The 14,447-nt window shown below is 50.0% G+C and overlaps 1 protein-coding gene across 1 annotated transcript in view; it reads left to right on the top strand.

Annotated features, from left to right (window-relative positions):
- Positions 1–14,447, top strand: part of LOC106813907 (regulating synaptic membrane exocytosis protein 2-like) — a 33,882-nt gene that overhangs the window by 5,853 nt on the left and 13,582 nt on the right. Inside the window, exons 4-9 of the mRNA XM_014818151.1 lie at positions 2,220–2,505; positions 8,190–8,349; positions 9,747–9,880; positions 10,824–10,983; positions 11,566–11,664; positions 12,200–12,344. Coding sequence (XP_014673637.1) covers positions 2,220–2,505; positions 8,190–8,349; positions 9,747–9,880; positions 10,824–10,983; positions 11,566–11,664; positions 12,200–12,344 — 984 coding nt within the window. The remainder of the gene's footprint in view (positions 1–2,219; positions 2,506–8,189; positions 8,350–9,746; positions 9,881–10,823; positions 10,984–11,565; positions 11,665–12,199; positions 12,345–14,447) is intronic.

Raw genomic sequence — 14,447 nt, 5'->3', positions numbered from 1 at the left:
ATGTTGTGCGGCCATCGCGATTTGTGTGGCATGGCGACGTCATGTGTGGATGCCGATGGTTGTGTGGATGCGATGTTGTGTAGTATGCGATATTGTGTGGATGCAATGGTTGTGGTGGATGCGATGTTGTGTGGATGCGATGTTGTGTGGATGCGATGTTGTCTGGGTGCGATGTTTGTGAGCGGTGTAGATGCGATGTTGTGCGGATGCGATGTTGTGTGGATGCGATGTTGTGTGGATGCGATGTTGCGTGGATGCGATGTTGTCTGGGTGCGATGTTGTGAGCAGTGTGGATGCGATGTTGTGTGGGTGCGATGTTGTGAGCGGTGTGGACGCGATGTTGTGTGGATGCGATGTTGTGAGCGGTGTAGATGCGATGTTGTGCGGATCGACGTTGTGTGGATCGATGTTGTGTGGGTGCGATGTTGTGTGATAGCGATGTTTGTGGTGGGATGCGATGTTGTGTGGATGCGATGTTGTGTGGCATGCGAGTTGTGTGGTCATGCGATGTTGTGTGGGTGCGACTGTTGTGTGGGTGCGCTGTTGTGTGGACCGATGTTGTGTGGGATGCGCGATGTTGTGTGGCCATGCGCATGTTGTGGGGTGGCGATTGTTTGTGTGGAATGTAGATGTTGTGTGGCATGCAATGTTGATGTGTGTGCGATGTTGTGTGGGTGCGATGTTGTGTGGACGCGATGTTGTGTGGATGCGATGTTGTGTGGATGTGATGTTGTGAGCGGTGTAGATGCGATGTTCGGCTTTTCGCTCGCTCGCTTGCGTCGAGTCCCCCGAGTGTCGATAACCACCACTGCTGTGTACCTCGCGTGTGCGCAGTTCTGCGCCTGTAAATCCCCTATGAATTAATGCGTGCCGGCCAGCGGCAAAGGGGAGGCACCGTGGCGGCGGCGAGGCAGCGCCGCTCATTCGAGTTAGAAGGCCGCAGGGGGGTGGCGGGGATGGAGTTGAATGACGGATGGGCAATCGCCAACTTGCTTCCAAATTCTCCGATTCTCGGTGGGGCGAGCAATCGGCTGGTCGTGTGGTGGTGGGACGAGGCGGTGGATCCGGCAATGGAGACGCGGGGGAGGTGTTTCTTAAAATATGCGAAACATCAACCGGCGTAATGTTTCGCCGCGCGATTCGGTGTGCGCCGGCTCTGTGGAACGGCGCGTTCTCCTTCTGTTTCACGGCGGAGGCGAGGTCCTACGAGTGGGAGATGGGCCGCGGTCGCTGACGGACCGCGAGTGTTCGAGCTCAGGTTGTCACGACGATGATGCTTTGAGTCGAAGCACGGAGCGGCAGGTGGAGCTGGTCGTGCGAGCGAAATCTAGACATAGTATATATATATCAAGAGCTAATAAACACCAATATATATATATATGCAGCGACCTTCTCTGCCGGATCTCACTGTTGCCGAGCCAGCTGGCACTATGCGCAATTATGCATTGATCTAAAATATTCCTATACTATATATAGTCACGTGCGTCGCGCCGCTGACTTCTTGCGTCTCACACAGGTGGCGTCTGCGTGCGTGCGTGTGACAGTGCGTGCGTGCGTGCGTACGTGTGTGTGTATCAGTGCGTGCGTGCGTGTGTGTGTGTGTGTGCGTCAGTGCGTGCGTGCGTACGTGTGTGTGTATCAGTGCGTGCGTGCGTGCGTGCGTGTGTGTGCGTGCGTGCGTGCGTGCGTGTGCGTGCGTCAGTGCGTGCGTGCAGCAGGCGACTGCGGCCGGCAGGTTACGGTGCTTAATTGTGACGAATTTATCAGGAATAGGAAAGGTTTCCCTTATGATGAACATCCATATGTGCTGTTTTTGCGACGGCGCGGTTTACACACATAATTGTAATCTGTTGAAAATTAAAACTGTGGCAGAAACAAGCAATGAGGTATTCGAAACAGTTTCTACTCAGGATTAAAAGTGATTGTTTTGGATAAATTGTACTATTCTTTTTTAAATATATATATATATCAGGGGTTAATAATGACAAATGGTTTGTAAAATTTTCAAATAATTTTCAAATAATTTGTCATTATTTGCCCCTGATATATATATATATATATATATATTATATACTCAGAAATGAATCAAATCAATTTTTGATTCACTCCTGATACTATACATATGTCCATAATGGCAGCGACTAATACTCTAGTCATCTCGTGAGATGAGTTCATTGAAATGTTGATGAAAAGTTATGGCATTACACGCATTCCAAAAGCATTGAAGATCTTCTACAATACCCTACAAGACCTTCGGCACAACACAAACGTCATGGGAGGTGTGACTGTCCTGCTCTCGGGCAACTTTTGCCAAACCTTGCCAGTCATCGCCAAAGGAACAAGAGCAGATGCTGTCAATGCCTGCATCAAGTCGTCCTTCCTCTGGAGCAAGGTGAACCGCCACAGCCTGAAGACCAACATGAGGGTGCAGCTCAGCGGCGATGAAGAAGCTGGCCGCTTCTTTCAGCAACTGCTGGCAGACTCGCCACCACAGCTGATGGCCAAGTCAAGCTGCCATTCGGCAAAGCAGCGGCGGACATCACCCAGCTGATGACCAGTCTTTCCAAACCTCCACCTCCGATACCAAGACCAAGACTGGCTCAGCGAGCGAGCCATCCTTGCTCCTAAGAATTTGGCTGTGGATGACATCAACGCCAAGCTGCTGGAGCAACTGCCTGGCGACCCAACGAGTTACAAGTCGATGGACACAGTTCCTGATCCTGACCAGGTGGTGCACTATCCGACCGAGTTTCTCAACAGCCTGGCGCCTTCAGATCTGCCACCACACAACTTGGTGCTCAAGGTTGGCGCGCCCATATTGCTAATGCGCAACCTGGATGCTCCCAAGCTCTGCAACGGCACAAGGCTCACAGTGAAGCAGCTCATGCCCAGAGTCATCGAAGCCAAAATCATGACAGGCAAGGGCAAGGGCAAAAATGTATTCATCTCAAGGATCCCGCTCATCCCATCAGACCTGCCATTTGAGTTCAAGAGGCTGCAGTTTCCAGTCAAGCTAAGCTTTGCCATGTCCATCAACAAGGCCCAGGGTCGCAAGGTCGTTGGACTCAACCTCAGTGAGCCAGTGTTCTCCCATGGCCAGCTCTATGTGGGGTGCTCCAGGGTGGGTAACCCAGACAACCTCTACATCCTCTCTCAAGATGACAAGGCCAAGAATGTTGTGTATACCAAGAAGCGCTGCAGAACTGAACAGAAGTGAAATTCTTGGGACAGATTTAAAATATCCGAATAAGATCAGTACAGCCATGATGGCAGACTAAATTCTAGCTCTTTTCTCCTTTATCCCGGGCATCGCCGGGTAGCCCAGCTAGTATATATATATATATATGTATATATATATATATATATATATATATATATATACGCAAGCAAGCACACGCGCACGCGCGCACGTACGCACGCACGCACGCAGTCACACAAACAGCACAGGTGTACATCTTCATGGAAACGGAAAACACATATCTCCTCAGTTTTGCAACAGTTCCGTCGTTTTGCAAAAACATTTTTCTAAGTTAATAAGCTAAGTCATGTCACAGTTCCTACTTCCTATCTACTCTTGTGTATGCCTGTCAGCAGGGTTATGAGTTCAGACGGGCTTAGTGGCGGTGAAGCGGCGGTGAAGCGGCTGGATACGACGCTAACACTTGCGTTGTCGCGACCATAACCCAGCGGGGCGTCTGGTGTGTGTGTGTGTGTGCGTGCGTGCGTGCGTGCGTGCGTGCGTGCGTGCGTGTACTAGCTGTGCTGAACAACGCTGCAGCTGTATTGACGGGTTTCTCGTAACTAGGTGTACTGCAGACCCCATCAGACCTGGCACCCAGTGACCTGCTTAAAATATAGTATTGATTACATCTGCGGGCCGTGATGATGCCCGAGCAGCGAGCGATTGACAGACAAGGTGTAATTGTTGGCTGCCGAACTCTGACCGTCTTCTGCGGCAAACTACTGACGAATGCAGAGCACATTGAAAAAACGATGCGCCGACGAAAAATAACAACAGTAACGACAACGACAAAAGCAACAATAACAACACGTAACAGTTCACATAACAGTTGCTATAACGACACACAAATAGCATAAAATTGTGATGAACGTCGTAACGTGGGTTGTTGTCATCGTCGTCGTCGTCGTTGTTGTTGTTGTTGTTGTTTTGACATTATCTTCTCAGTGTGCTTTCCGCAGCGATTAATGCTTTTGACGCGCGTGAACGTTCGGACTAGCGTACCTCATCAATACGTATTTACGAATAATACAAACAATGGTGAAATCAATGGGTGAGGGATGAAATATTAATTAGTGTGGTATGATCAATCGCGTGCACTGAGATGGCTAATGCACAGGAGCTGTACAGCACTCTGAGATGAGCAGAACAACGTGGCTGCCCCCACCTCACTGGCTATCAGTGTATCTCTCCCTCTGTGCCTCCACTCTCCCATTCTCGGACTACCACCCCTGATCTCCCCCTTTTAATCTCATTTTCTCTCTCTTTGTCTCTCTCTCTCGCTCTCCCTCTCTCTGTTTGTCTCTCTCTCTCTCGCTCTCCCTCTCTCTGTTTGTCTCTCTCCTTTCCCTCTCTTTGCCTCTCTATTTCTGTCTGTCGCTCTCTCTCTATTTGAGTGTGTCTCTTTCTGCCGCTGTCTGGTTCATTCTGTACCATATCTATATATCCATCTTCCTGTCCGTCTGTCTGTCCTGTCTGTCTGTCTGTCTGTCTGTCGATCGGTCGGTCGGTCGGTGTGTGTATCTGTCTGACCGCCCACCCGCCCGTCCGTTCATTCGGTCCGTCTGTTTGGCTGGCTGGGATGGTTGACTGGGTGGCTGTCTGGCTAGGTATCTGTCTGTCTGTCTATCCATCTATCTTCTATGTATATTTATGTACTAGATATGTTATATAGCTCGTATACGTGCTTATATACGTGTACATCCATGTTAGCCACTACCTCGATCTTTTATCAGATGATTGATATCAACAATTCGCCAATTGCGCAGTGGTTTCCGCTGCGGCCTGGCGTGTTGCTGCGAGAAGTCCCCACACAGAGCTCGCCTCTCTCTGTCCCGCACGAGGGCGCTGCTCGCTCTCCCCGTGCGGCGACAGAGGTGGTTGCGATCGGCCATCGTCGCGCGCGTCCGCAAATTGCTGAAGCGAATTCCTGCGCCTTTGCCCCCGCAGCACCGCCGCCGCCGCCGCCGCTGGTCACCGGCCGCGCGTGCGAGGGAGGAGATGGGGGAGGGCAGCTACGTCACGCGGATGACCATTGTGTAATAGCAGTCGGACTAAGCGCGCGCGCGCCAGCGAGAGAGAGAGAGAGCGAGCGAGAGAGAGAGAGAGAGAGATCAATACCCCAGCGTGCATGGCGCGCGGTGGCATGCATGGCTCGTGAATAAAATATGCCGAGCCCGAGCCGCGAGCAGCGGGCCATTACGCAAGTGGCGCGAGAGGTGAAGCCGCAATCCCTCGCCGCCTGTGTGCGCGGGGAGCAACGGCGGTCCGGCTGTGCCGTCGGGTCAAAGGTCACGGCGTCGGGAGGCCGCCGCGGAGAGACGCGAGGGTGTCGTCAGTCGCTCTGTGTCCCGCGTCACGAGGTTGGGGGGGGGGTGAAAGATCGGAGGTCATCTCGTCCATGTCGTATTGCCATACGGTCGCGGCAGTTGTGTCACAGCGTCGTTTGGCAGAGAGGCACGGTATCCTATGCTTTCCGCGTGCATGTACGATCTCAGGGATGCTTGTGTGGGGTAGAACGTGCTGCACGATGGGCGCACCATCTCTCTGGTGGCTTTACGGAGGTTTGGGGGAGAGATTGGAATCGCATCATTCCCACGTCGATGTTATGCGCGGTGGTTGTTATGCAGATAGCGTTGCGGTTATAATTGGTTTGCGGTGGCTTTATGAGAAGGAGTTTTAGAGAGTGACCGGAGGTCTACTCAGAAATGACGCTCGTCATGCATTTCTCACCCAGCATCATCTATTGTCGTTGTCATCCTAGTCGTCTTCATTGTGTGACGTGATCATCTTTGTCACCGTTGTCACATGACAAAGTTGTTTCCGTCTTTGTTGTATGATACCGTTATCATTCATGTTGTCATTGTGTGGCGTAGTTATTGTTGTCACCGTTGTCATGGCGCGGTTGTCGTCATTATCTTTGTCATTGTTGGGTGATACAGTTATCATTATTGTAGTCATTGCGACATTGTCGTCGTTTTCACTGTCATCGTGTGACACGGATGTCATCATAGTCATTGTCATGATGTGACAAAGTTGTCATCATCGTTGACATATGTCACATGTGGTTGTTATGATTGTCATGTGTTATGGTCATCGTTATTGTCGTCATTGTTGTCGTGCTAAGTGGTCATCATCATCATCATCATCCTTATCATCTTTGTGTGACACAGTCATTGTCACCGTAGTTATTTTTTTATTATCATGTGACACGGTCGTTGTCATTGTTGTTATCATTGCTTTTGTGTGACACGGTCAACCTCATAGTTATCAATGTTGTCATGTGACAGGGTCGTTGCCACTATCATTGTTATCGTCGTTGTGTGACAGGGTATTTGTCATCATCCTGTCACCCGGTCATCACCGTCATCATAGTGGGACAGGGTCATTGTTTATGTTGTTTTTGTCATCATGTGACACGGTTGCTTTCGCCATCGTCATAATGTCGCACGGTCTTCATCATCAGTGGGTGTGAACTAGTTTTCCTTCGCTGTTTGTTGCCTTGAGATCTGTGCAAAAACCATGCCTGCTTAAATTATCGTAATCGAATTCCTGACAATGCGGAAGCCAGTCAATGAGCATGATAACGCGTGCAAACGTGTGCGCGCGTGTGTGTGTGAGTGGGAGTGTGTGTGTGTGCGTGCGTGCGTGCGTGTGTGTGTGCTTGTCCACGTGTGTGTGTGTGTGCGCGCAGGCGTGTGCTTGTCCACGTGTGTGTGTGCGCTTGTGCACTCACGTGTGTATGCGTGTTGACTGTTCGTTAGTGGGACAACGTGTGACACATTATAGTAAAATGCTAATGAGTTGTTGGAGCACATTAAGATAAAAACAGCACTTATGTGCCAGAAATGCATTTCGTCTGCAATCCAGGCATTATGAGACGTGCTATCAATAGAGAATACATAATGTCAAGAGTAGATAATAACAACGTATATGACACATAATAATGTTATATTATCTACTCTTGATAATGTGAATGTGTATTATCTGATGGGAGTTAATCAAGCAGTGCGAATGTTTATTTCGATGGGGACAAGGATGCATTATTATCGCTGAGAGGGTCTATGTCCCCCGGGGTACTGCCGGAACGTACCCTGGGTACGGTCCGGTATACCGGAACGTACCCTGGTACTATATCTAATATTCCGGACCGTACCTCCCCTACTCCACTAACGAGTCTGGGGAGTCGCTTACGCCTACTCCCTAACCCTAACCCTAACTCTAACCCTAACCCTAACCCTAACCCTAACCCTAACCCTAACCCTAACCCTAACTCTAACCCTAACCCTAACCCTAACCCTAACCATATCAAATAGTGACCAGGGTACGTTCCGGTATACCTGACCTTACCCAGGGTACGTTCCGGCAGTACCCTGGGGGACATAGACCCTATGAGCATTATTATCATGCGTAGTGTCTAGTATCTTCATTTATAACTGTTGCGATATGTCACAGCTGATTAGCATAATTCTTTGAATCTTGGCGGAAGTAACTTGTAACATGTCATGTTGTAATGATCCACCTAAAGTTAAATACTCGCGAGAGGCTGCACATGCTAATAGGTCCTTTGTCTAGTACTCCACAGTCATCTCCACACTCACTGTACGCCATAATCTCGTTACTTTAAAATCCAATTCGAATTCTAGTCGGCTCGAATGACCTTTACCCTATTTGCGCCAGTTCTTAGAAAGTCACTTGACCTCATGATCAGCATTCAATCGCATTTCGGTAAACATCTCCAATCATTCATACCAACAAAAGTAAGGACGAAAAGGACGCGTATAGATAGAGCACATAGCGTTGTTCGTATACGAGCCTTGATGCCATACTAATAATATTCACAGTTTTAACAGGATCAAGTAACAAGGAGGTGAACGGTGCGGATAACCGGTGTGTGCGTGCCGACGTTGCGCTGTTACTTACGTGTCGTGTGTGTGTGTTTCCGCTGCAGGCCGATAGGTTCGGAGCTGAGCGAGCGGCATCGCACGTCGCAGAAGACGAAGGAGCACGTAAGCCTCGACCGGCGGCCCAGCGTGACGGTGACGTCACCGGGTGCTCGTGAGACGACCATGCTGCAGTCCCAGCCGCCTGAGGTCGTCGGCAGGATCGAGGTCGGTGGTGCAGACGCCTCGCTGGTTCTCTCGCACCCGGTGTTTCAAGCGTGCGCTCTATCTCTCTCTTTCGCTCTCGCTCTCATTCTTGCTAATTCTTTCTTTTGTCTCCAGTGCTATATTTTTCTCATGCACACACACTCTCTCCGACCTTCTGCCTCTCTCATGCACCACACACTCGTTCTTTCACTGTCTTGCCTTCTCTCTCTATCTCTCTCTCTCTCTCGCTCTTGCTATGTCTTTCTTTTGTATCAATATTTTTGCTATATTTCATGCTGTATTTTCCTCATGCACACACACTCCCCCACCTTCTGCCTCTCTCTTGCGCACTCTCGTACTTTCACTGTCTCCCCTTCTCTCTCTCTCTCTCTCTCTCTCTCTCTCTCTCTCTCTCTCTCTCTCTCTCTCTCTCTCTCTCTCTCTCTCTCTCTCTCTCTTGGCCCAACAAAATGTCTTGTTTGCGTCGACAATCAGTTTTGAGTGGCGTTGTGGGATTCCTTAGTGAGGCTGGATAGGTGGCGTGACGCAAGCGAGAGCTACAGGTTCTACCAATAACCAGGGGGGTAGCAAACCTAATTTGGGCGTGGCAAAGCCATGTGCAGTTTGTGTTCTGCACAGCTGACCGTGGCAGTAGGCCATTGGCTATTGACCATGTAATCATATCTACATTGGTCTGGGGTGTTAAGTGGCCCCCTTCCCCCCACTAGTTATGATCCGGACAACATATCGATACTATAGTACAATGGTCCCTGGTTTACCAGGTCTCTAATAAATTGGCGCATCACTTACATGATGTAAGTCTGCGAAATACAATGTATGTCGTACACGTTATTTTATAAGGAAGTATACATCGTATAAGGGAGGCAGAGCCTCAGTTAAATGTAATGTTTTCTGTAGAACAAATTCCATTCTTTCTTAATTGAACGTTGTAAAAACGATCCTTAACTTAAAATCAAACACGTCATTTTTGGCTTCTTAGTGTATTTTGAACCTAGTGAGTTCACAAATCTTTAGACTGAAACCTAGCTTAACTTAACTTAACATGAACTTAACCGAGTCATAAGCACTTGTTCTGTACTGCTCTAGTGTGCTTCACCAGGCATGGTGAGTTCTCACTGGCCCGAACATAGATACAATAGTTTTGTTGAAAGGTTAGAGCTACACACGAAAGTATTAGCAATAGAGCGCGTGCTGCATGCGCATGCAACGAGTATTGCGTAAGGTACGAGTAGGTGTGCATATGCGGCTGGGCATGTGTCCACTACTTAATCAGGAGACCACGACTTCAACGTGATATTTACATGGTTTCCGACCTGTCCCGATAAAGCAGGTACCACTGTATAGTTATGTTGATAGTGTCGCTACATGTGTGGGCAACACGCGTTGTACTCTTGCAGTTGAAGCTGTACCACAACAGCCAGCAGGCGCAGTTGCTAGTGATGGTGATGTGTGCGACCGAGCTCCCACTGAAGGCTGCGACGCACCAGCCAAGGAATCCCTACGTGAAGATGGTGCTGCTTCCAGATCGCAAGTAAGTGAGCTCCGTGTGCGCTCTGTGCGTGTTGTAGGCCCGGTCAGTGTGTGTGTGGGGGTTGGGGAAGGGGTCCAGTTGGATTAGTCTTCAGTAATCATTAGGAAAGTGGTTGTGAGGAGAAGGTGTTAAGAATAGCTGGATCTCACGTTTTTCTTGTCCATGCATTTACGAGTGGTGTAATGTCGAACATGAGACGTGAAATATTGCACCACTACGAAGTACCAAATGGGTACAGATAATGTGTTGAAACTAGTCGAGGTAAACTTTTCGTCTGTCATCCTTTTCGTTCAGGTGTAAAAACGTTGAGACCTGAGATGCTGCCACCTGCTGGGAAATATGCGGTCAATACCCAGATTGGGTCATCATTAGATCTCGCAACAGGCAACCAATTATTATTAACTCACGGGTAGTGGTAGCCTGTGTTTATCAGCGAATGATAATCTAGTGAGAAAAGGGGATCGAATGTGTGGAAGTTTTTTTCAATGAATAGAATGTGGAGAATAGAATCTCAGGGAACCGCCCAATGTATGACGCATGATCACGTAAATTTGTAACTAGATTGTAAATTTCATGGATTGTTTTAGGTATCTGTGTGATGAAACCATAGTTTGGCCATGGCAAGAGTGGAGTTAATTTTCCCGATACTGACACCACATTTAGTATGAATAAATAATGTCAGTGCAAGCATGATATCGGTTCACCCACATGAGTTTGGCTATATTGACAGCTTATGAAATAGCCATCTATTGCTATTAAATTGTGTAAACACTTTGTGAAGTTGATATCTGGTGATGCTAACACCTTTTGATGTTGACATTGGAAAAATCTGACACCTTGTAATGTTGACATCAGGTAAGGTTGGAATCTCATAATGTTAACCTTGTTTGAGTTTACCCATCATTGATGTCACGTGAGATTGACACCGTTGTTGACGTTTCAGTGACAAGCGACGGACAAAGACGGTGGCGATGACGTGTGAGCCGCGCTGGGACCAGACGTTCGTCTTCCAGCCCGTGCGTGAACAGGACTTGCTGCGACGCTCTCTCGTGCTCACCGTGTGGGACTACGACCGACACGCGATGAACGACTTCCTCGGAGAGGTATGCATGCACGTGAGGGGGGGGGGAAGAAGGAAGGAGAATGGAAGGAGGAAGGAGGGAGGGGGGCATGAGCAGGACCTGCGAGACGCTCCCTTGTGCTCACCATGTGGGCCTACAATCACCACGTGATGGATGGCTTCCTTATAAGGGTATGCACGCACGTGAGAGGGGGAATGGTGATGAAAGAAGGGAAGGCTAGGGAAGGGGTGAGAGCAAAAGCAAAGGGGGTTGAGAGCAGAAGCAAAGGGTGAGATTAGCAGAAAAGGGGAGCAGGAGAGAGGCGAGAGAGCAAGAGAGTGATGGGGAATGAGGGCCGAGAGCAGCGACGTGCGCGCAGCAGTGCGTTACACGGCGAACGAGTGATTAACATGGGAGAGTAATATCGGCAATAAATGGATGGCGGGGAAAAATGTGCGCAACGCCCGCATGCAATACACGAGGGAATAGGAATTTGCGTGCCGATTTTGCCCCAGCCAGCTGCATTACATTATGCAGAGATGCTATAGATCGGTCTCATCGCATTCAAATTTGTATTTGATAACTCCAGAGTGAAACTAAGGTTGTTTTGTTTGGTTGTTTTAGGTTGTGCTGGATCTAGGGGTACATCCACTGGACAACACACCACAGTGGTTCCATCTCAGACCTCATACTGACCATATATCCTTACCTTTGGCACATCAGGTATGCGTCCCACAAGTAGAGTGGTTGTTGCATCCAGCTATTATATATATCATGGCCGTACATAGCGGGACCCCCCCCTCCAGAAATTTAAATTTGCAACCCCCAGCGGGGTCATAACAATGTTTCCAGGGGTAGCTCGCTCTGGTCTAAGTCTTCTCTCATCTACTGCCCCCCCCCCCACTGAAAATTTCCTGTGTACGGCCTTGATATATATGTAGTGTTGATAGAAATGCCTGCAGGTTGGCATGGCCAGTTGATACTTGTAAGGTACAGATAAAGCGGGCAGGGACGAACAATTAGATCTACATAAATGAGATTCACGTTCAAATCGATTGCAATCCATTAGATGTAAAAACCATGAGAATGACCTTGAGGATAAATCGAGAATGACCTTAAGAATGTATAGCGTACGTATCAGAATATGCCATGAACCAAATCGACTATGGTATTCTAACTTGTGTGTAGGTGAGCAGATTTTTTCACCAGTAATCCTGTGATCTGATCAACATGTTCTTGTGTTTCTATGCGTGTGCAGCAGCACGGCCGACGACACTCGGACACGCGACACCAGGTGGCGCCCGCCGAGTACCTGATGCCGCCGCACGGCCGCATCTCCGGATTCAGCGATAGCGATCTGTCGGAGTTTGATTATGAGGACAGCCTGGCGGGCGGCGTGCAGAGTACGTATACCCCCCACGCACGCCCCCTACACAGTCACGCTCGCCACGCAGTGCACATGCGCGCGAGTGCGCGATAGAGAGTATGCCGCCGCTGCCTGCGCAATCCCCCTGCCACCTCCATCGACTGCTTACCTTTTCGCTTTGGTCATGCTGTTTTGTTGACGCGTGCGCGAGTGATGGAATGAGTGAGTGGTTATCGGCAGCAGCAGCGGAGGCACTGAGCCGCCCCCCCCCCCCGTGTGGCTGTCGCTGACCTGAGAGACTGCTGTTGTGTACAGTGACACTGGTGTGGTCTCGTCTGCCGTGACCGGTGCTTACAGACAGCTCGGAGAAGCCTGGTGTTCTAGGGATGGAGAAACTAGGGGTCAGCACGGGTCATGGCCGGCCGTCCCTCTGGACGATGTCCGGCCGCCTGTAGTCGAAAATCTTCGCTGGCATGCAAGCAAGCTGCCGCGCGCTGCCTCTCTCTGCCAGCTGCTGTGATTGCCTCTTCATCATTTCCACTTAAAACACTTTTAATCACTCGAATCGTTTTCGTCGACGTGATGTAGAATTGTACATGCTGCTGTTCCAGGACCATCTGTCACAACTCTGCCAATTCCGTACCTCCATCTAAACTCGTCTGTATAACGTAGGTTGCCATTGTCGGAACTGCTTGGATTGATAAAGCCTGCATGAACTGAGTATGAGTAATCTTGCGAAATCAAATGCTTACTACTTTAGGCAAAATACCAGTGACAATTGGAATTAATAATGAAATGTGATGTCTGCATTGAACCAATTCTCTCAAAGGATTGCAATTCTTAAAAGATCAAGACATTAAATGAGTTGTTGTTGTTCCTAAAATATGGCCTATCCCTAGTGAGAAAGGGCATGGGCCAATATCAACGTATGTGATACACAGTGGTAAATTAACCGACGAGAGGTCGATGCAGCACCTTGGTGGCAGAGTGTGAAACGACTGCGTAAGAATGTCGTTATAGAGTTACGGGAGGGACAATGACAGGTGTGCAAGACCATGCAATGTTCGTCATATTAGATGTCTAATGTATTTCAGGTGTTTTATCATTCTGCAGTGATATGCTGCGCGTGATGTGCAGTGAGAGATGAGTGCAGGCCGTGGTGTGGTGGTGCGAGTGTTCGCGGAGATAGAGGCAACCGATAATCAGATAATGGTCCCGCAGTGATGGGGCTTCCTGGCGCAACGAGGGGGCGGGGCGGTGCGAGGCAGGGGCGGGGTCGGGAGGGAGGGGCAGGGCGGGTCAGGGCGTAACGTGTTGCTGAGGCTTCTTCTTGCAACTTGGCATGTTTACAAAGGAGCAGCGCTCTGTTCAGGTTCCACAGGTACGACAACTGTGGGCGAGGGCGGCAGTCTAAGTTCGCTAGCGAGTAGCGAGCTGACCTCCGACCTCGACGACCGGCGCCCTCTTGCGGGACTGAGCAGACGAAGTTTATCGCGGGACAGCAATCGGTCGCCGTCGCCAGAGCCGCGCGGACGTTCAGGCACCGGTACTTTCCACGGTTGTGCAGTTGTGTTGTGTATGGCTAGAGCGTCCATAGATGAGCGCCCCTCCCCCGTAGATGTAGAAGCGACCCCGGCGACGCCTCCTCGCCCGTGCCGACGGCGCCCGACTAAACCCCGGCGGCGGCGCCAGTGTCGGATGCGGTGCTTGCTGCAGCGATCACGCGCACGCGATCTCTGGCAAATTCCCAACGAGCAATGAACCCACAAAATGTGACCACGTAGGGGCAGGTCCCACCCATCCAAGGGCTGGTATCATGGGTGGGGCCGTGCTGAACTGGAGGCCGGCAGCATGGGTGGGGCAGTCCTTGCGCCGGGGACTGGCAGCATGGGTGGAGGGGGTCCCACCCCTCAGTAGCCAGTGTCATCATACGCTGCTAGTTGGCAGAGAGCCGAGATTTGACGGAGCATGCAGTGAGGTCGGTGCCGAAGCGGTTGGACGTTTAAAGGTTTTGCACGTGAAGCGAGACAACTGAGACACGAGACAGCTGAGACGTGAGACAGCTGAGACGTGAGACAGCTGAGACGTGAGACAGCTGAGACGTGAGACAGCTGAGACGTGAGACAGCTGAGACGTGAGA

This window comes from Priapulus caudatus, unplaced genomic scaffold (assembly GCF_000485595.1).
Source record: "Priapulus caudatus unplaced genomic scaffold, Priapulus_caudatus-5.0.1 Scaffold843, whole genome shotgun sequence".
In the NCBI taxonomy this organism is placed as follows: Eukaryota; Metazoa; Priapulida; class Priapulimorpha; order Priapulimorphida; family Priapulidae; genus Priapulus; species Priapulus caudatus.
This window is presented reverse-complemented; position numbering and strand designations above follow the sequence as displayed.